Source organism: Mytilus edulis, chromosome 9 (assembly GCF_963676685.1).
Source record: "Mytilus edulis chromosome 9, xbMytEdul2.2, whole genome shotgun sequence".
NCBI classification, from domain to species: Eukaryota; Metazoa; Mollusca; class Bivalvia; order Mytilida; family Mytilidae; genus Mytilus; species Mytilus edulis.
The window spans coordinates 9,640,628-9,661,477 of record NC_092352.1 but is presented as its reverse complement, the minus strand read 5'-3'; the positions used below and the strand labels follow the sequence as shown (position 1 = coordinate 9,661,477).

At 31.4% G+C, this 20,850-nt stretch overlaps 2 protein-coding genes across 4 annotated transcripts; one reads left to right on the top strand and one right to left on the bottom strand.

Moving 5' to 3' along the window:
- Positions 1 to 1,871: 1,871 nt before the first annotated feature.
- LOC139489485 (L-threonine ammonia-lyase-like) lies at positions 1,872 to 15,915 on the bottom strand. 3 transcript variants are annotated; one of them, XM_071275923.1, is made up of 4 exons: positions 15,825 to 15,915; positions 3,944 to 4,063; positions 3,260 to 3,608; positions 1,872 to 2,700 (listed from the first exon to the last, which is right to left on the bottom strand). In XM_071275923.1, the coding sequence occupies exons 2-4, from the start codon at positions 4,052 to 4,054 to the stop codon at positions 2,201 to 2,203; spliced, it is 960 nt and encodes a 319-aa protein (XP_071132024.1). In that variant the 5' UTR covers positions 4,055 to 4,063; positions 15,825 to 15,915; the 3' UTR covers positions 1,872 to 2,200. The 3 variants fall into 3 exon arrangements, with proteins under 3 accessions (XP_071132024.1, XP_071132026.1, XP_071132025.1); XM_071275925.1 differs by lacking the exon at positions 15,825 to 15,915 and adding an exon at positions 15,635 to 15,782; XM_071275924.1 differs by lacking the exon at positions 15,825 to 15,915 and adding an exon at positions 10,506 to 10,602.
- LOC139489486 (transmembrane protein 186-like) lies at positions 15,612 to 17,784 on the top strand. The gene is made up of 2 exons (XM_071275927.1): positions 15,612 to 15,722; positions 17,023 to 17,784. The coding sequence occupies exons 1-2, from the start codon at positions 15,691 to 15,693 to the stop codon at positions 17,711 to 17,713; spliced, it is 723 nt and encodes a 240-aa protein (XP_071132028.1). The 5' UTR covers positions 15,612 to 15,690; the 3' UTR covers positions 17,714 to 17,784.
- Positions 17,785 to 20,850: the final 3,066 nt, after the last annotated feature.

Genomic DNA, 20,850 nt, shown 5'->3' with positions numbered 1-20,850 from the left:
TGCTTTATAAAGAATATTACCATAAAAAATTGGATGTGAAATACCTGAACGTATTAGAAGTCTGCATGTTGAGCTATATTTACGAATGATGTCTTTATACCGATGATAAAATTTAGTAAATGTTTTGACTAGTTTGTGATATCGAAAACCCTGGTGTAATAATTTTTCAGTAATACATAAATTTCTCTCATTAAAATCTAAAACATTGTTACATACACGAGCGAATCGTACAAGTTGAGATATATAAACACCGTAAGATGGTGACAAGGGAACGTCACCATCTAAAAACGGATAATTAACGATAGGAAATGAACAATCATCCCTTTTATCATAAATTTTAGTATTCAGCTTTACTATCCCGATTTTGTTTTTTGTCCATGGATTTATGAGTTTTGAACAGCGGTATACTACTGTTGCCTTTATTTACTAAGTTTACTTATAAATTGTTATAAATTATGGTAGTGTTCTAAAGAGTAAGTATCATTTTTTTTTAAATAGCGTAAGTGGAATCTGTTATAAAAGCAAATCCGGTCCCCACTTTTAATCGCAGATTTAGAACTTTATAAATTTTATACATTTGAAGCGCTTTTCTGGATTTACCTTCACCAGAAACTATCAACCAACGATACAAATACATACTGGACTAAAACAAAGGTAAACGCCAATATACTATTCAATATACATTGAAACAGAAGGCAGATAACAACTGCTATATTTTTGATTTCAGGACATTTTATAGAAAAATAATCTGATTAAAACATAGTTTTTATTGCTAGCCAAACCTCTGGCTTTTATGGCAATGAAAATACCACTAAAATGACAACATGACGTGACAGGAATTTTGTACAAACAGGTCGGCAAACTAAATTCTCATAATTGACAATCAGCAATGCTGTCATTAGGGAATTGAGCTATCTAGTTTATCCTGCACAATTACGATCACTTAGACGCTTGATGAACGTTGATAGTGCAGAGACACAGGCGACCCCTCTATCTGGTAAATGACGTCACAAATGCGCGCCTAATTGACGAGTTTTATCCCAGGCATAGATTACCTTAGCTGTATTTGGCACAACTTTTTGGAATTTTGGATCCTCAATGCTCTTCAACTTTGTACTTGTTTGGCTTCATAAATATTTTGATATGAGCGTCACTGATGAGTCTTATGTAGACGAAACGCGAGTCTGGCGTACTAAATTATAATCCTGGTACTTTTGATAACTATTCCGGTGACGGATGAACTCGAAAGTGGTCTATTATTTTACATTTGTTAATTCGACTTTGAAGCAGCTTGATAGTTGAAACAGGACTGTTTTTATCGAAAGTTGTTAAGTTAAACCGTTTTTAGCGGACGAAAAAGGCATTTTTGAATAAGATCGTTTAATTTGGAACTATTTTCATTGAATATTTGGGCTATTTACCTGAAAGTATGGACGACTAAGGAAGCAGACTGACTTTCGTGCTGAACGTTTTAGCAATCGTTAACTTTCCCTCATACCCTTAATATCGTAAATCCGATTATTGGATAAACAAGTTTGATAATAAATGAGTAATTTACTGATTGCGTCTTGTGTTTGATCTTGGTTTCTTGATTTTGATATGGTTAAGCGCTATAAAACCAGGCTCAATCCACCATTTTCTTCATTTGAGAATGCCTGTACCAAGTCAGGGATATGACAGTTCTTGTCCATTCGTTTTTGATGTGTTTTGTCATTTGATTTTGCCATGTGATTATGGACTTTCCGATTAGATTTTCCTCTGAGTTTAGTATTTTTGTTATTTTACTTTTAATCGAATTTGGATATGCATGATTGGCTTTAGAAGCACATTTTACATTGTCCAGGGTCTTTCGGATATCCAAAGCACAGCAATGTTACATAAATGTGTAATTCTTGATTAAAAAAAATATCAACAATATATAATTAAAAAAAATATCATTTAAATAGTTTCATCACAGACATATACTTACTTAATTAATACATTAATTTACAGAAAATTAAGGTAAAATTAAAAAAAAAATCAAGACCATAAAAATAAAGTTAATTGACTAAAGATGAGTTTATAGGAAATAAAGAACTATATGCCTTCTAACGTATTAGTAAGACCGGATATGATATCTGTTTTGAATGATTATGTTATAATTAATAATACACATTTTTTTGTCATTTATCTTCCTTTACCCCAGCAGTATGTTCAGTTATTACGCTGGAACCCTGCCCTGTAAACATTGTATATATTTATCTGTATCTATATTTCCACCTGATATTATACATGCTGTTTTACCCTCTCCCACAACACCTTTCATGGCTGCAGCTACAGTAGCAGCGCCTGCTCCTTCTGCCATTATATGATTTCTCTCACTCAAAAGCTTAACGGCATCAGCCACTTCTTGTAGGCTAACAACAATCGAATCTGTCACTAGACTTTTAACCAGAGGCCACATTTCAGGCAGAACAGATTTTCCTCCCATTCCATCTACAAAACTGGCCTGATAAGGGAATTCGACTGGTTCCCCAGCTTTTAGTGATGCTTTCAATGGACAAGCTGTCTCCACCTCACATGCATATACTTTAATGTTTGGATTGTGTGCTTTAGCAGCTATAGCTATGCCACAAATCAGACCTCCTCCTCCATAGGGAACTATAATGTTACTGATATCAGGTATACAATCCACTATCTCCAAACCTATTGTCCCATTACCTGAAGTAGATAACAAATACTTATATTAACATTATACATCCGATGATACAAAGAAGTAAAACAATAACTGTATTAAAAGCAGTTAGAAAGAATTGTAGATATTCAATGATGGAAGTGCCATGTTATACTTCCTATTCAAGGTTAAACCAAATAGGGGTTTTATTTTACTTTTAAAAAACTATAAATTCCTCATTGGACGAATACTATCCCTTGAAATAATGAATATTTGTTTATTATTGATTTACGAACAGGAAAGTGTTTCATTGTAAACACATTATGTTTAAATGCACGAATAATTTTAATGGTGTTGATTTTTATTACACCAGATGAGCATTTCGACAATATTTTAACTCTACAGTGATGCTCGAAGCCAAAAATGTTTTTAAAGTCCAATAATTTGACATGAAATATTATATACTGTGTGAATCATACAGGTCTTCTCCCTGAAATAGTTCCCCACCGTCGCAGCCGGATGGTAACCTCTATTTCTCGAATTATGCGACTTTCGTCCTCAACGATTTAAGAAAATACATACTAAGTGTATAATAAAGCTATATACCTGCTACGACATCTGGTTCACATACAGGATGAACAAATGTTCCCTGCATTCCTTCATAGCTATGTGTCTCGATTGCCTCCCACCATTTATCAAATTGCACTTTAGTTATAATTCCTCCCAGTTTCTCTACTGCTGATACTTTAGTCAATGGCGCATGACTTGGTACCAACACATTGCAAGTTAAATCCATGTTCTTTGCATTCCAAGCCAAACCTTGAGCAAAATTACCAGCACTAGCAGTACATATTCCGAGTTCCAATTTTTCGATTGGTATCTTTCTTATGGCATTTAATGCGCCTCGTAGTTTGAAGGAACCAATAGGATGCAAGTTTTCCATTTTTAAAAAGATCTGGAAATAAAATAAAATAATGGAAAGGACATCATGCCACACAATTTCCTTATACATAGTCTTTTTTAGTATTTGCTATTGAACAAGAGTCTCTTTAGACGTTTGTTGATGTGTTTCAGCATTTGATCTTGCCATTGTGCAATAAAATATTTCTTGCTATTGTGCAATACTGAGCAATTGAAAATTTCTTGCTATTGCCCAATACTGTGCTATAGTGCAATGTGCTATGCAATATCTTGCCATTTTATTTGCGATTTTCCTTTTTGATTTTTCCTCGGAGCTCAGTATGTTTGTGATTTTACTTTTTAGAGATGAATGTACAGTTTACCACTCACAGTTTTGTGTTCCCATAATTGGACTAGCGGTGTTGGTTGTAATTTTCCTTTCATGTACTCCTTGGCCTCCTGTATATCAGACAATTGGACTGACCCAACAACAGATGGCATTATGAAAAACTGCAATAATACGGAAAATAATCATATAAACAGTAATTCTAACAAATTAAGTGAAAAAAGGGCTATAATATGAATAAAAGTTCACAAAAGGATATTCCGAATGAACGTCAATCAATGAATAGACTTCCAGCCAACAATATAAAATCAAAGTACTGAAGTACTGAACATCAGAGGACCTCAAGTTGTGTTGAATTATTGATAAATGACATGTGTTTATATTATACCTGCCGGACAGATATGTTCACCTTACAATATAGTACAAATAATATAATTTGCTATGCTATATCTGAAATACTGACTTGAACTAGGATACTTAACTTTGTGAATTATCAATGATTATGTGGTCAAATGAGAACTGTTAGATTTGCATTATGACCATATAGTTGCACACATACAAAAATAGTTAGCATATAACTTACAATAGAGAATTAACATAGCAAACAATTCTTCGAGTAGCTATATAGTCACTCACCAATGCTCACTGAACTATGATATTAAGGAGGTTCAAGACAATCATATTAAAACAGACAAATTGTAATATTGGAGCTAAAGATACCAGATGAACAGCAAACTCATAAACCGAAAATAAACTTACAATTCCATGACTAAAACTTAAAAAGACATGCAGACAAATAAAAGTACACTAAAAACAACAGGTGCTCTGGATGGGTAAGCAGATCCTGCTCTACAAATGACATTTATTAACAATGTTTGTTCATGTAGTATCCATGGCCAGGTCTTCTACTTTCTGGAACATTTACAGGCATGATTCCACTATTTAGTTTAGGGCCGCTGAGCGGCCCTTAAATCGGCCAGCGGCCCCAAAAAAATGTACATAGAAATGAATTCCCAATTCAGGAAAATAAAATAAAAATCGATATTTCCGGAAAAGTTTCTGTCTCCGATTAAGGCAACTATAATTTTTCATGGTTTGTTGTCAAAACGTTTTAAAATCCGGATAAGAATGCTGTTTACGATCGCATTTTATTAACAATTCAATTCAAATCAAATCTTTGTTGTCATAAAACTACATATTTATAGTTGTGACAACAACAACGATTTCATTATGTCAAAATGTGGCAAACAATTTTATCAGCCGAATTCAATTGATTAATATGTTATAGGAGTATTCGATCTTGTTAAAGCAGATCACCCAGCAGGTTGATTAAAAATGGGTGTAAAAGCAGACCTCGGCAGAGAGAAAATTCAAATTTTGATATAACATTGATGGATAAAGTTTAATGGGCGCCGATCTCGTAAAAGCACATCGTCCAGCAGAGCTGGTTATATAATATGATGAAAACTTGTTTTGTAAAAGAAATTATTTCCTCAAAAGACAAAAGTTTGAGCGTTTTTTGAAAATAATGTTGATGATAGACTATTCATGAAATACGATGTCATCATTATGGAACTATTTCAAAAGTTTTAAAGATGATTCAAATAATTTTAAAGAACACTGGTTCAATGCTTTAAATATCTTATCAATTAAGTATATGAACTTTTGTAATTGCTTTTCTGAATTCGACAATTGACCAGTTCAATTTGAAATCCATTTGAATCAAGGTAGAGATGACCTGCTTTTGAAAAAATACCTGATGAATGATTTTTTTCCAGTGGTTTATGTTAGCTGAAATATATGTGTTTGTATTAGGTTTAGGCATGCTAGGTAACCATAGCTAAGATGATAGACTAGTGCATCATGTTCAATGATATTCATGTAATAACAGTAGCCCATCCAGAATTATTCAAAATGTTACAACTTACATGAACATTAGTGTACAGGTTTAACTTAATAATATTCTTTTGCCGTTTTTACAGGAAAATAATGTTATTTCGTCTTAGATTTTATGCTTAAAAAATTCCCAATTAGAATAAAAATTCCGAATTTGATGTCCAACGGACCCATTTGAAAACACCTGGAATCATCCCTGTTAGTGTGAAACCACTGATTCAAAGGACAAGTTTCACTTCTTGTCCAAAATGGCCTAAAATATAAAGTTAAACATAAAGCTCCAAAAAGTTCACAATTTGGTTTCTCAAATGGGTATATTTCTAAAGTCATAACGCTCAATAAATCAGTTCTTTTCATAAAAGTACATTTTATGTTCCAAATTTTGTCAAAATATGATGATTTTGGGCAATTTTCAGACCCGAAAGCTTTAAGCAATTAAGAATTAAGATTTAGCCACCACCTACCATTCAAAATGTTTTGTGACCAAAAGAATCCAAATCTGATATATATAATTCATCAATATAAAATTTTTGGATCTTGGATGGCAGCCAAGTTTAATTATTCCAACAACAATTAAAGTTTTACCATAGTTATCTGTGGTATAATTTTCACAATTATTCAATAGTTTTGTTGTGTATGATTTACAAATATAAAAATAAAGATGGCAAGACCGGAAGAAGGCCGCCTGATTTTTTTAAGTGACATATGAACAACAGAGTCAGTGTGGGGCCACTAAGCTAAACTGCCCGCTTTGCACCAGCCAATATAAATGAATGCCTAGGGTGGGAATCGAACCCACATACACCAACTCTGTTGTCCCTATATTTTTAAATGAACAAAAAATTGTCAAAAACAAATTTAAACAATATACGACGAAAATTTTTTCAAATTTTGCGGTCGTATAAAAAATGTATAAATTGGTTAAAATTTAATTATCAATTTATACATGAATATATCTATAGGTTGATTTTCTGTGATTCAGATGTCTACTCCAGTTTACTCAGATTGTAGTCTCATAGGCTCCAATGTACAGCTACATGAATAGACAGCGTAAGAGTGTTTAAAATTGCTAAGGCAGACTTTTGGGGGGAGGAAAGAACTGAAGGCTTGCCCTTTTCGAGGAGCTCCATGTATGGTAAATGCGTAGTCCTTTTTTTATATAGTTTTACCCAAAATGTTGACTTGCTAGACCCCTCCCCCTTTAAAACTCCTGGATTCTCATCCAATTTGATAGAAATCTAAACTGTTTTAAAACAAAGTTGTTTATGTAATAACAATTATGTTTGGGAATTAAAAATAGAAAGGTTCCTTTAAATGTTGCTGAACATTTTGTTTGAATAATCTAGAATATACATGTACATGTGGTTTTAATCGTGGACATTTTAAATCCATGTTAACTTATGCGTGACTTGGGCTTCTGGTACAAATTAAAACATGGAATTATTCATGCAAACTCACAGAAAGATTCTTGAGATTTAAATTTCCACAGAATAATAAATAAACAAAAACATTAAACAATTTAAACATTTAACATACTAAAATTTATGATAAAAGAGATGATTTTTCATTTCCTATCGTTAACTATCCATTTTTAGATGGTGACGTTCCCTTGTCACCATCTTACGGTGTTTATATACACTGTATCTCAACTTGTACGATTCTCTCATGTATGTAACAATGTTTTAGATTTTAACGAGAGAAATTTATGTATTACTGAAAAATTATTACACCAGGGTTTTCCATATCACAAACTAGTCACAACATTTACTAAATCTTATCAGCGGTATAAGGACATTATTCGTAAATATAGCTCAACATACAGACTTCTTATACGTTCAGGTATTTCACATCCAATTTTTTATGGAAATATTCTTTATAAAGCACAAAGGTGTCAGTATTCACCTCAGAAACTAACAAAACCTTTGAATAGACTTATTAAGAGGGATTTAGTAACGATACTGTTGTCAGGTCATTAAAGATTGCATATTTTGGCGTTAATATTAATTCACGTATAGGGTCTTTGCATCGGAACTAAACACATTCATTTAAAAAACAGTTGTTGGCATGACACTGGTTATGTTCTTCTCATATATGTTATGATGGTATGATACTAAACCCCTAATGGGAAGGATTGTGCTTGATATTCATATGATGAAATCATAATCTTACAGTCAGTTTTATTGAAGTCTGGAGCTGGCATGTCAGTTAACTGCTAGTAGTCTGTTGTTATTTATGTATTATTGTCATTTTGTTTATTTTCTAGACTATGGTTACATGTACATCTTCTGACATCAGACTCAGACTTCTCTTGAACTGAATTTTAATGTGCGTATTGTTATGAGTTTACTTTTCTACATTGGCTAGAGGTATAGGGGGAGGGTTGAGATCTCACAAACATGTTTAACCCTGCCGCATTTTAGCGCCTGTCCCAAGTCAGGAGCCTCTGGCCTTTGTTAGTCTTGTATTATTTTAATTTTGGTTTCTTGTGTACAATTTGAAAATTAGTATGGCGTTCATTATCACTGAACTAGTATATATTTGTTTGGGGCCAGCTGAAGGACGCCTCCGGATGCGGGAATTTCTCGCTACATTGAAGACTTGTTGGTGACCTTCTGCTGTTGTTTTTTTTTCTTTGGTCAGGTTGTTGTCTCTGTGACACATTCCCCATTTTCATTCTCAATTTTAACATTTTGATAAAATAAAATAATACACTAACCCTTTGCAATGTTGCAGTTCAACTTTTAATCTAGGGTTCTGGAAAACATTTAAAATATCTCTTGCAGTCATATGCAGGGTATAGGGCTCATAGGTTTGACTCAATAAACATGATAAAGATTTGCTAAGTTTACTGACATGTAGAATCCCAATATCCCTCTTAGTATAAATAGCCACATGTGTGCTCAAATAACCATTTAGATTAGTCTCAAAATTGATATATCTAACTCAATTGAGTAGATCTAGCTAAAATTTTACTCATAAATGTAAGTGATCATATTTGCTCAATTTAAGATCTCATGGGTGCTCGTAGTGAAATTTAACTGATTGTATTTGCTCAAGTACTCATGTATGCGTGAACAAATGTCTAATTCAAATACCTAAAATTTTACATGGATATGGTTACACAACTTAATAATTTTGGCAATACATGTACATGTGACATGTTAGTCCAAATAATTATGACGTCTTAAAAGGCTATTATATTTTTTTTCTTTGACGCCTTACTTCCGACGTCGAAGTAAGGCGTAAAAGAAAAAAATTTAATAGCCTTTCAAGACGTCATAATTATTTGGACTCGAAGTAAGGCGTCAAAGAAAAAAAATATAATAGCCTTTCAAGACGTTTATTTGGACTAGTGACATGTATGGTCAAAATTATACAATACTACAAGGAAGACTTAAAAAACAGAACAGTTAATCTATATTTATATATACCTCTAAAACTGTAAGGATTCTCCAAATATATCTAGTGGCTAGTAAATTCAGACATTTTACTTTCACTTTCAGTGTAAAATAAGACTCTTGCTTTTATGAGCAAGAGTCATAATTGACACTCAAAAATAGTCCATCTCTATTGGAAGAATAAGAAGTCGAAGATTCTCTGAATATTACATAAAATACAATTATTTCAACCAATAATTATATATAAGAATTACTTACAAATTCATTAACAAAATCCGCTTTTTTACTAGTCAAGGGACATAATTATTCAAATATACTAATGCAAGTAACTAAGTCGGAGAAGGAGCGAAAATCCGAAACAGCACCTTAATTAAAAAAACAGAAAATAGTTCCACGTGCACGTGCGTGTCCAAGTGATCAATCTACTTGTTATTTACGAAGAAAAGAAATTTAACTTCAAAAATTGTTGAGATCTTTGAAAAAAAAACTGATTCCATTAAAGAATACAATGAAAGTAACCTTATCTTTAAAGGCCTTGCAGGTTCTTGTTACTCCTACCCAATCTGCTGGTATTTTCAAAATGGCTGCGGGGGACGCGGCCTGACAAATTATTTTAATATTGTGTCAGATTAAATATTCCTGATTTTGCTTCGTTAATATTATAGACAAATATGCTACAAACGGTTTAAAGATGTTACTCTAAATCAAATAATTGAAATATAATTACCTTTCTGTGTGTAATTGCGTGAATTGATTTTCTCTCGTTTATCTTCTCGCTCTTGCTCACTTGATGAATATGCATAGGTGGTATTCATCCGCGACAATAATATTTCGGTATATCATTGATATTGAAGATCGTTTGATTGATATACGAATATTTCTAACGACAAAACATTTTCATGTTATTAATTTGCATTTAAAAAAATCTGAGTATCCATTGAAAACATGAATATAAAAGAAGAGACAAGGAATTTTATTCTGCACTATAATGTTCGCGGGTTCATAATGTCGGTTATTATCCCAACACTAATTATATACGCATCTCTTTGATCTTTGAAGATCTTTGAAAAGTAGGCGATGGCAATACACCCGAGGCCCCTCAGGGGCCTCTGATGTAAAAATGGTCAAAGACATTTAGACACTATGTATATAAATTACTGTCAATTATTAAAACATTACAAAATCCATGTACCAGGTGTCATTCCAGTTAGTGTGAGAAACTGAAGACTATCTTTGGTAAATACGGTTAAATGTTTATTAAAGTTTTCAGTATTTCTCCTTTATCAGCATATAAGCAATTCTTCCAACATACCAAGTTATCTTCTTAATTACACCTTATGTAAGAATCCTGGGTTTTGACGGGTTGATAGCCATTGTATTTTTCACCAATTTACTGTAATGATCTTTAATCAAATGAATATCGTTCATTTTTTAACGCCGCCGGGGTATGACATTACGGCTCGTGAAATTTTACATTCTCTCGACTGGTTAATTAACATGATACATCTGTTCAATATTATAGCAATACTATTAACGTTAAATTAAGTTCAGTTTTTCATTCTAATTTTTAGATATTATTAGGACCATGTTTCGTGATGACTGGTAATAGTACATTTATTGAGTTAATTAAACAAAGTACATGACTATATGAGTGGATGTTGCCCTTGAGAACCCTGATGATATATGACCATTTATATCCATGACACTTACATGTTCCTAGATTTTTATAAAGGACATTGACTTAAATATTAAAAAAAGCAATTTATAAATCTAGTATCTCAACCTAAATAAATTAATATTTTAAGTAGGTGTGTAACCTTACCAAATATGTAAGGTTACAGATATGTACAGCAAGAATGAAATGTCTGTGAAAGTGGGCAATGTAATGACACCATCTTTCAGTTCACTAGTTGGGGTAAGACAAGGGGATGTTCGATCTGCCTCCAAAATTTGAGCCAAGTCCAGATGCTGTTGATATCAATGGGCGTAGAATTGATTGTCTTATGTACGCTGATGACATTATTGTATTATCAAACACAAAAAAAGGTCTTCAAAACCGACTTGATATATTGCATACTTATTGTATTGACTGGTGTCTAGATGTAAACTTGTCCAAAACAAAAGTTTTAATTTTTTTAAAACAAGCCTGGAAAATTTGTAAAGGAATCATTTTATTTAGATAAAGAGGCTATAGAATGTGTTAATAAATGTAAATATTAAGGGATATTCTTTACTTCTAGTGGTCTTTTTCAACAGGGGAAAGAAGAGCTATTCAAAAAATCCTTAAAGGCAAAATTTAAATCACAAAAATCCATGTCAGCTTGTAATCCAAGTATTGATACTGCAATTCATTTATATGATCACACAATAAAACCAATTTTATTATATTGTAGTATAATTTGGGGTTCATTTAAAATTAACTCTGCTGCTTGCAAGAAAAAAGTGATTATCTATTTGAATTAATCTACATAAATGATTATTTGGAAAAATCACATTTCAGATATTTAAAGTATATTCTTGGTGTAAATAAGAAAGCCTCAAATTTAGCAGTGTTATCAGAGGTTGCAAGATTTCCTCTTTATTTTTCTGTCATTATATCCATGGTAAAATATGTACACAGGCTTAACAAGTTGGACAAAGGGTTACTTTATGATGCTTATGTTTGTAATAAAATTTTAGATGCAGAAAACATTAATTGTTGGTATTCATCTATGAAATATGTACTTCAATCACTTGATATACAAAATTTAGATACAAAGCTCAATAAATTAATTAAATTTGTAAAATGTAAACTTTGTAATAGTTTTAAAACATTTTGGTTGGTCAAAAGATCTGAAACCTTATCACAAGGTAATAGTAAATTAGAGAATTATTTCAACCTCAAGACTGACTTTGTAAAGGAGGCTTTTTTATCAATTAAAGATTTTAGTATAAGAAGAGCTATATGTAAAATGAGAATAAGTGCTCATGATCTGAAAATTGAGAAAGATAGATATAGTAAAAAATACATAGAGATAACTCAACGTCTATTTCATCACTGCTTATCACATGGATCAAATTCTATTGAAGATGAGACCCATTTTACAGTAAATTGTCCATTATATGATGAACAGAGGAAATTATTATTTGATAAAGTTATCACTTTTTGTACTAATTTTAAAGAACTACCTAATGATAAGAAATATTTCTGGCTGTTCACAAATGAGCATTTACCAACTCTCATGTGCCTAGGAAATTACATTATTAAAGGTTTAGAAATAAGATCCAGATGTAAACAAAATATATGAAATAATTTAGTATTTTATTGTTATAAGATTTAATATAATAGTTATATAAAACACATGTTGTGTTAGGCTCTGATCCTGTCCATAACGTTACAGTATGTATTAGTTTTCTGTTTTGCTTTTTCCAATCATATTGTGTTGTAAAATGATGCTCTTTACGGGTTCTTGATTAGATTAATAAAATTCTTATCTTAAACAAAAACAAAAAAAAATTCTTATCTTATTGACCGCAAAATAAAAAAAATCTTTCAAATGATAAAAAAAAAAAAGATATTAAAGATGCATTCTGTCTTGGTGTAAAACATTGTAAAGTCTAGCCTAAAACCACATAAGAGCAGCCACCAGACAATATATGTTACACCAGACGCGCGCTTCGTCTATACACAAGAATCATCAGTGGCGCTATAATTGAAACAATTGGTTGGCCAAATCAACTATGAAGTTTAAAAGCAACAAAAAGCGAAAACCGTTCGAATAATTAGATATCTTATTAACAGTTAGTTTACAGAAAATGAACACATCAATGATATTCCACAAAGACACAAAAGTACTGACTACGGGGCTGGTTATCTCCAAAAGCATGCCATCGACCATAACTTGGACGGTTGTTTTTTTTCTGTTTTTGTTTTCGCCCGAGTTAACTCTTAAAGTCTTACTATATCATATTTTAGCATGGTTTTATATTTCAATAGTACATTTAGTAGGAAAACTGTAAACAGAAATTCCTGTTTAATTTGATATATTCGATGTGTTGCAACTTTTAAAAAGATATGTTTATTTCAATCGGAAAGTACTTGCGGTCACTGAACTCAAACTTAAACCCCTTTCAAGACATAATTAAAACTAAAACAAGACATTTGTTCCCCAGTCTAAAATATAAATCATCCCCATTTACAGACCTTAATTTGTTGTTCTTAATGTGACACTATAAATTATCAAAATGGTTCAGGTTCTATCTAAGCAACAAATAAAAAGCAGTATACATGTCTGTTCCTTCTGATCCTGTGAACTGTCGCATCACTGGCGGATGATGCAACATAACTATTTTTTTTCAATTTCGAATTTATCTTTTTAATTTGTCTTCATAAACGTCATCGTTCAGGTGGATCAATGTCATAGATTTATAAACAATTTGCGTATCGACTGTAAAAAGCATGTTTATTTGTTCACTGCAAATCTCTCAGTATGTATTGAGAGTCACGCCATGGTCATTGAGTAGCAGTAGCAATGACCGTTTACGGTGAGTTCTTGTTCCATAAATGTTGCCATGTTTCATTTAATAACAATGATCAACAATATCCGCGCGAATTTTTTTTTTTGTCATATGACAATCGAAAAATGTTAACCAAATTTAGAATAAGCAATCTTGTCTTTTAATAGAAACTGGCCGCGATATGCAAAAAAATAATAATACCAACAAACGAAAGAAAATGTAAAATAATATGTAATGTATTAAATGACGTATTCCATATTTTTATACTTGTAAACTGATTTAATAAAAATAAAAGAGAAATCTTTCTTAAATATTATACCGAAAAATATGTTAATTTTAACTTAACCAGAGACATATAATGCATTACAAAACTTAACTGATAAACTCGTGATTATGTAGGATTATATAGTGTCCCCCATAAAATTATGTCCCATGAACAAAATTTCACAGACATGATCTATGAAATTTGGTCCAGGACATAATTTTATTATAAAATATTGTCCACCTCTATGTAAAAGTGTCCCTTGGCAAGAGATTCTATTGTGACCTTCGTTGGACATTTTTTCATAGTAAAATCATGTCCATATTGCATAAAAGTCCTGTCTTATACCAAAAAATTTATTTAACAAAAAATAATAAGACTAAATTGACATTTGTATTTAAATAAGCAATAGGAATCTATGAATTGTTTTAACATCTTTGAATTATCCTTTTTAACAAAATCAAAAATGTCAGGAATAATATTCATAAATGCTTGATTGCAATTATGATTGAATATCAAGTTTTAATGTTTGCTCTTGTGTTTTTGTTTTTTGTCAACATTGATATAATACATTTCATTGTTTTTAATGTGAAACTGCTTTGCCTTCCTTTTAAATGATCTATCATTATTTTCAAATTCTGGAGGGTATTGACCATCACACACATAATTATACAGCTGTTTATATTTATCACTTTCCATTTTTGTTCACATCTGTGTTGTCTTTATTTAAATTTCAACTATTATTTTAAAACTAATTGATTAAAACATTTCAATGATTTCTAAATTATTTCCCTTCAATAGGGACAGAAAAAAATAGCTACACTATGAAATATTGTCCTTTGTGACATATTTTTATATAACATCCATGAAATTATGTGCAAGTACTAGGGACAATTTTTCACTAAGGGAGACACTATTTTATGGTTTACAAATGTGATATTTTGTCCCTTGAACAAAATTTCACGGCTGAACTGTGAAATAATGTTCTAGAGGACACAATTTCATGGGACACTTTTTTGGCTTACAATTATACTAAATCCATCAAAACCAAATGATATAAACACAGTTTTTTTTTAAAGCGTCATCATGAGAACTGAGCATGGAGACCAATAACTGGTTTTAACATGCATATTATATTTGTTGAGTTTTTCTTATGTTTGTTTTGTCTATGTATATGCTATAACTTATTTACTAAAATTGTTTTTTGTTTGTTTAGCAAATAATGTATATATATAATTATTAATAAATTTATCAATCGTTCATTTTGTGTGTAATCAGTATTGTTTGCTTTTATAAATTTTGATTTTGTTTCTATTGTGTATGTTTGATATGTTTGTATATCTATGAGGTGCCGTTTTACTATTTATTACTTAGTTTCTGATATCAAAAAATGATTTTCTGATTTAATATGTTTATTGTGTTAATACATGTTGGTCACACACTAAAATGTATACGACAATAAAATATTTGGTTTGATTTGCCGGTATTGTATTACCCAATTATTTAATTCCCATTGTTTTCTTTATACTTTTGCACCCAATTATTCTCTGTGACTACTTTATTCAATAATGTTTCCTTATTTTTTATTTTATGGCCAATATTCTCAATTCTGTAGGAACCAATCGAACGAATGTGAAGTAATATTATCTTGTATTGAATGAACGAAGGGAATTAACTCTTACCTGTTTCAAATAAATTTTCTTTTAAATCGTAGATTGTCTCCCATCAATTACCAAAGATGAACGTGTGGAGTTCTGGCACCTTTGCTAGGTATGATATATGTTATTTATCGTGAAAACTTTTCATTAAGTATCGAAAATCTAATAACATATCTAAACAAACTAGGCCTAATCACTAACACATTGTTCCTACCTCAATGAGCCGTGTGTAGAAATTCACAAAGATAAACCCTATTAGCCTATGCTACAGATATAAACACCGTGCTTGCATCGGAATATGACCGACAATTTCCCGTGTATTATATTTCCACAAATAAATTGTCCGTTTTCCAACCAAAAGAGTAACGTGTAAATAATATAACTTAACAACAAAACAATTATAATCATATTGAGATTGAGATGAGACCAAGTTTTTGTAGAAGGGGAAGGGTGGGGGTAGGGGAGGGGACAGAATTGAATAAAAATGAAAATAAATATTTGCAACACAAAATAGAGGAAACCTTTGTGTACAAAAGTTCACATAAAAAAATAACATGCATATCAACTGTTACAACATGAAAATTGTAACCGGAGGGGTTTTAACGTTGCGTATTTTCTGTGTCAACTTTAACATATTTTACCCCAGACCGTGTATTTACAATAGGAGGTCAATTAACATGTTAACAACACCTCGATTTTAGCAACAACAGTTAACAACATATTAAAAAATGCTGATATTAACAGTTAACACATAGGGTTGAAATTAAAACAGTCATCAGTTTAAATTTATCTCAGATAAAAGTTAACAACACCTTGAAAAAGGCCATGACAGGTTAACATAAAAAGGTATAAAAAGGTATTGCCCCTTTCATACCGGGTATATGTAACATTTTAAGAAGCAAGATCAGAGTTGCCTTTAATATATTGATTCTTATTCCTGCATATATACAAAACCCTACATTTATACAAAATGCAAGGAAGACCTATAATTTCCAAGAGAAAACGAAACAGAACTGAGAATGGAAACAGGGAATGTGTTAAAGAGAAAACCAACAGACCAAAGAGCAGAAGACAGATCAAGGCTATCTATTGGTCTTTAACACAGGCAAGAAAAACCTGCACCTGGAGTAGTGGTTCACCTGGCTCCTAAAAAATAAGGTGTAACAGATCAAGGCTATCTATTGGTCTTTAACACAGCCAAGAAAACCTGCACCTGGAGAAGTGCTTCAGCTGGCTCCTAAACAATAAGGTGTACTAGTTCAGCTAAAATGGACATCACACTAAAAAAACTTTGAATTATATAAATGAACCAAAAATTTAAAAAAGTTACCAAGTGGTTTATACATTATTTTACAGCTTATTTCGATCATTTAATTCAATATCATTTAAAACAATTATATTTTTTTTTACAGGAGTGCGGTCCTCACGAAACAATGGAGAAATGCTGTGATCAAAAGATGTATGAGTTCACCTTGTTTAAAAAGAAACAGTGGAAAAGTTTTGTTTACAAACAAATTAAACAGATTGACTTACTTCCCTAGTCGCTGTTATCCATCTTCAGAATACCCAGAGACATTTGATCCTTTCAAGAAAAAAAAGCCAGAGTTTGATCCAAATATTGCAAAGAGGAAATATAAAACCATTTATTTCTTTAAACCAATTAAAGTGGCAAAAATTTTGTCAATGTTAAAGATATACCAGACTGGATTTACATTTGCCTTGGTTCCATACTCATTATTTATGTTTCATTCTCAACTAGCTGATTTTAATGTTATTGCTGCATGTGTTGGACTTTCAATATCTGCCACAGTTTCTTTGTATTATATCAGTATGTATATACAAAACATCACAGGTATTATTGGTGTAAATGAGGATATGACAAAAGTAATGATTTCACATTTGAATTTCTGGGGCAAACGTGAGGATCAAATTTTCAAACGAGAGGAGATTGTTCCTTTCTCAGACAGTGGAGAAGATGTGAAAAGTGACATTTATAAATTAATAACATTTTTTTCAAATGATCAGAAGTTTTATCTTTTTGTGAATAGAGGCAAAGTTGTAGATAGAGAAAAGTTTGAAGAAATTTTTGGAAACTTGATATAAATAAATGTATCACTTTTATGTTCAATATTTTAGTGACAAATAATTCAGAATAAAAGATGACATAATTTTAAGTTTATATTTAGATATAGAGGTAGAAAGGTGAAGATGTATCAATGATCTGTGATTATATCATGTACATGATTTAAGGACTTGTTGATATCGGAAGAAAGATAAATGTCTTTTAAAATATTTAAGAGAATGTCTTATAAGCATGTATTTTTCAGCATTCTGATTAAAGATTATTATTCAATGATAAAAAAAAAGAGAAGGACTTAAACCTAATTTTATTCTTTTTATGAATTAAAAAAATCTTTAGAACAATTAGCTTTTATAAGTAATCTGACAAAAAAAATGAGTTATTAAATATGACTGATGATAAGGCCATGTAGGTCATTGCCATCATTTTGCGTCTGTTGTTTATTTCTGTCGTCTCCATACTTTTCAAAGAACTTTTTCTCTGAAACTACAGAACCACTTTTAACAAAACTTGGGATGAGTGATCTGTCGCGATCCTTAGGGTATGTATCTTGTATAAAATTTGTGTTTTATTCTGGTCAATAAACAAGCATGTACACCAGACTTAAAAAAGAACAAGAGTTAAAATGTATTCATGGTCTTTTATCTTGAAAACTGTCACAACTAAAAGGTAGAGAAAATATGAAAAATCAAAATTGTTCAGAATGCCAAGATCTTCCTCCTCACAATTTTCACCAAAATTATTTGTGTGGGAGTTATTTCCCTTAAATGACAGTTTTTAGTTAATTTTCATGTTTTAGCCTATTATTTTAAAACTTTATAAAAAAAAAAGAAAATGTGGTGTGAATGCCAATGTGACAACTCTCCACAAAGAGACCAAATAACACAGAAACTAATAACTATAGGTCATTGTACAGCCTTCAACAATGAGCAAATCCAATATTGCATAGTCAGCTATAAGAGGCCCCAAAATGAATATTTGTTGGACTTGGGTAAAAACTGATAAGGTCAAAAATTATAAGCAATACAAAAAGTGCCAAATAATAGAAACCATTGGATGACTTCTTAACATATTTTGGACTATTTTTTGTGTCCGTCATGACTTTTTCAAAGAACTTCTCTGCTGAACATGCTGGCTGAAAGAACTGAACTGAACCAATTCCAACAAAATTAGGGGGGGGGGGGGGGGATGATCCTTAGATATATAATTTGTGGTATCTGCCTGTCTGTCAACAAACATCTATTTTTAACAATCAATTAAACATAGAACATTAGGATAAAATCCATTTTCTTGAATCTTCAAACCATAAGAGAACAAGCAAATATAAAAGGACAAAATTTATCAGAGATCAACCTACATCATGTACTTACTGTTTCTACCAAAAATATCATCTGACAACTTAATTAGATGAGTAGAAACTATAACATGTAAAGGCAAAAGTGATCATCAAAACAAGATCTTCAAAAGTGTCAATATTATTTATATGATTAGATCACTCATCAGCAAGGAGTTATTGCCTTTAAATAACGATTGTTGACAGATTTAAGTGTTTTTGCCTAATATCTTTAAAATTATAATGGATAAATGGAAACTGTAAGCAACAAAAAAAGGTATTGTGATTATTTTTTTCACATATAACAGTAAAAATTTGGTTCAATTTGTAGTAATTATTTCTGCATTGGAACAAGTTTCAGTTATAAAAATATTGCATCCATTGAAACCTGAGACATCTGTGCAAAATTACACATATCTTTCAATTTGAAAATGTACAGCAAAAAAGAAGCAGCCAATCGAACATTACCATCAAGGAAAGGAAAGTTAACCAGAAGAGAAAAAAAGTAGAACAGTTTGTCATAAAATTTGTAATGATCATTGCCATGTGAAATGCCAACATCATGGTCTAAAAAGGACAGTGGTCACTCAGTATTGAATTAAGTAAGAGCATGGAAATGAAATGAAAATGCATTTCCATAGAAAGAGTGAGTTGAGGTGGACAACCTAAACATCAATGAAACATTTGCCACTGGACATAAAGTAAACAACCTGTCAATTAATCTAGCAATCACATTTAAAATATCTGGAATGACTACAGAGAAAATGTCTTCTAGATATCTTCATGTTTTATATATCTAGCAATGCGTGCATTATTAGTCTTTTGGGTAAAGATTGCATGGAAATGAAAGGCACTGACTTGATATCTAAATCTAAAAAGTTGATCATTCACTGACTTTGAGATAGAAAAAAATATAGTGCATTGATTATAACAATCTATACATCCAATCCAAGAACATTTCCAGATATTCAAGTCACAAACTGATGTTATACTCGTCAAGAAAATATTGCAAGGCACACGAATCTAATAGCTGTACATGTTCTTAAATATCAAGGATGTGAATTTTAACCAGATTTTCGAAGTAAAATTAATTTGTTGATTTGGGGATGTACGGCAGGCAGTGGCTGCCAAACAGTGTCCTTTCATTTCATTTCATAAAAACCCTAAGAAGATTTTTGTCATGCCCCCTCTATGAAAGTAGAGGGACATTATGTTTTCTGGTCTGTGTGTCTGTGTGTTTGTCCGTCCGTCTGTCCCGCTTCAGGTTAAAGTTTTTGGTCCAGGTAGTTTTTGATGAAGTTGAAGTCCAATCAATTTGAAACTTAGTACATTTGTTCCCTTTGATATGATTTTTCAATTTTATTGCCAAATTAGATTTTTGACTCCACTGAACATAGAAAATGATAGTGCGAGTTTCAGGTTAAAGTTTTTGGTCAAGGTAGTTTTTGATGAAAGTCCAATCCACTTAAAACTTAGTACACATGTTCCCTATGATATAATCTTTCAAATTTGAATATCAAATTAGATTTTTTTACCCCAATTTCACGGTCCACTAAACATAGACATTGATAGTGCGAGACTGGAGCATCCGTCTACTATGGACAAATTCTTGTTTAAATTTAAATATGTTGTTTCTTGTGACAAAATAAAGGTCAAGTTCAATTTTAGCTTTTCTCATTGATAAGTTATAGCCCTTTCCCAAGAATTAAACTTTTGATAAATTAATCAATATCTGTACAAAAGGAAATTACTCAATTTTTAAAAGATTTTTTAGACAAATAGTATTAGTTAATGATAAAGGACATTTTGGATTTTTGTTTTCTTTTC

Bases quoted from the DNA above. Each gene is read 5' to 3' on its own strand.
- LOC139489485 (XM_071275923.1), bottom strand. From the start codon at position 4,054: ATGCCATCTGTTGTTGGGTCAGTCCAATTGTCTGATATACAGGAGGCC. The intron at 3,609-3,943 runs GTGAGTGGTAAA...TTTTATTTCCAG, and splicing joins AATTATGGGAACACAAAACT to ATCTTTTTAAAAATGGAAAA. The intron at 2,701-3,259 runs GTATATAGCTTT...TATCTACTTCAG, and splicing joins TGAACCAGATGTCGTAGCAG to GTAATGGGACAATAGGTTTG.
- LOC139489486 (XM_071275927.1), top strand. From the start codon at position 15,691: ATGAACGTGTGGAGTTCTGGCACCTTTGCTAG. The intron at 15,723-17,022 runs GTATGATATATG...TTTTTTTTACAG, and splicing joins AGTTCTGGCACCTTTGCTAG to GAGTGCGGTCCTCACGAAAC.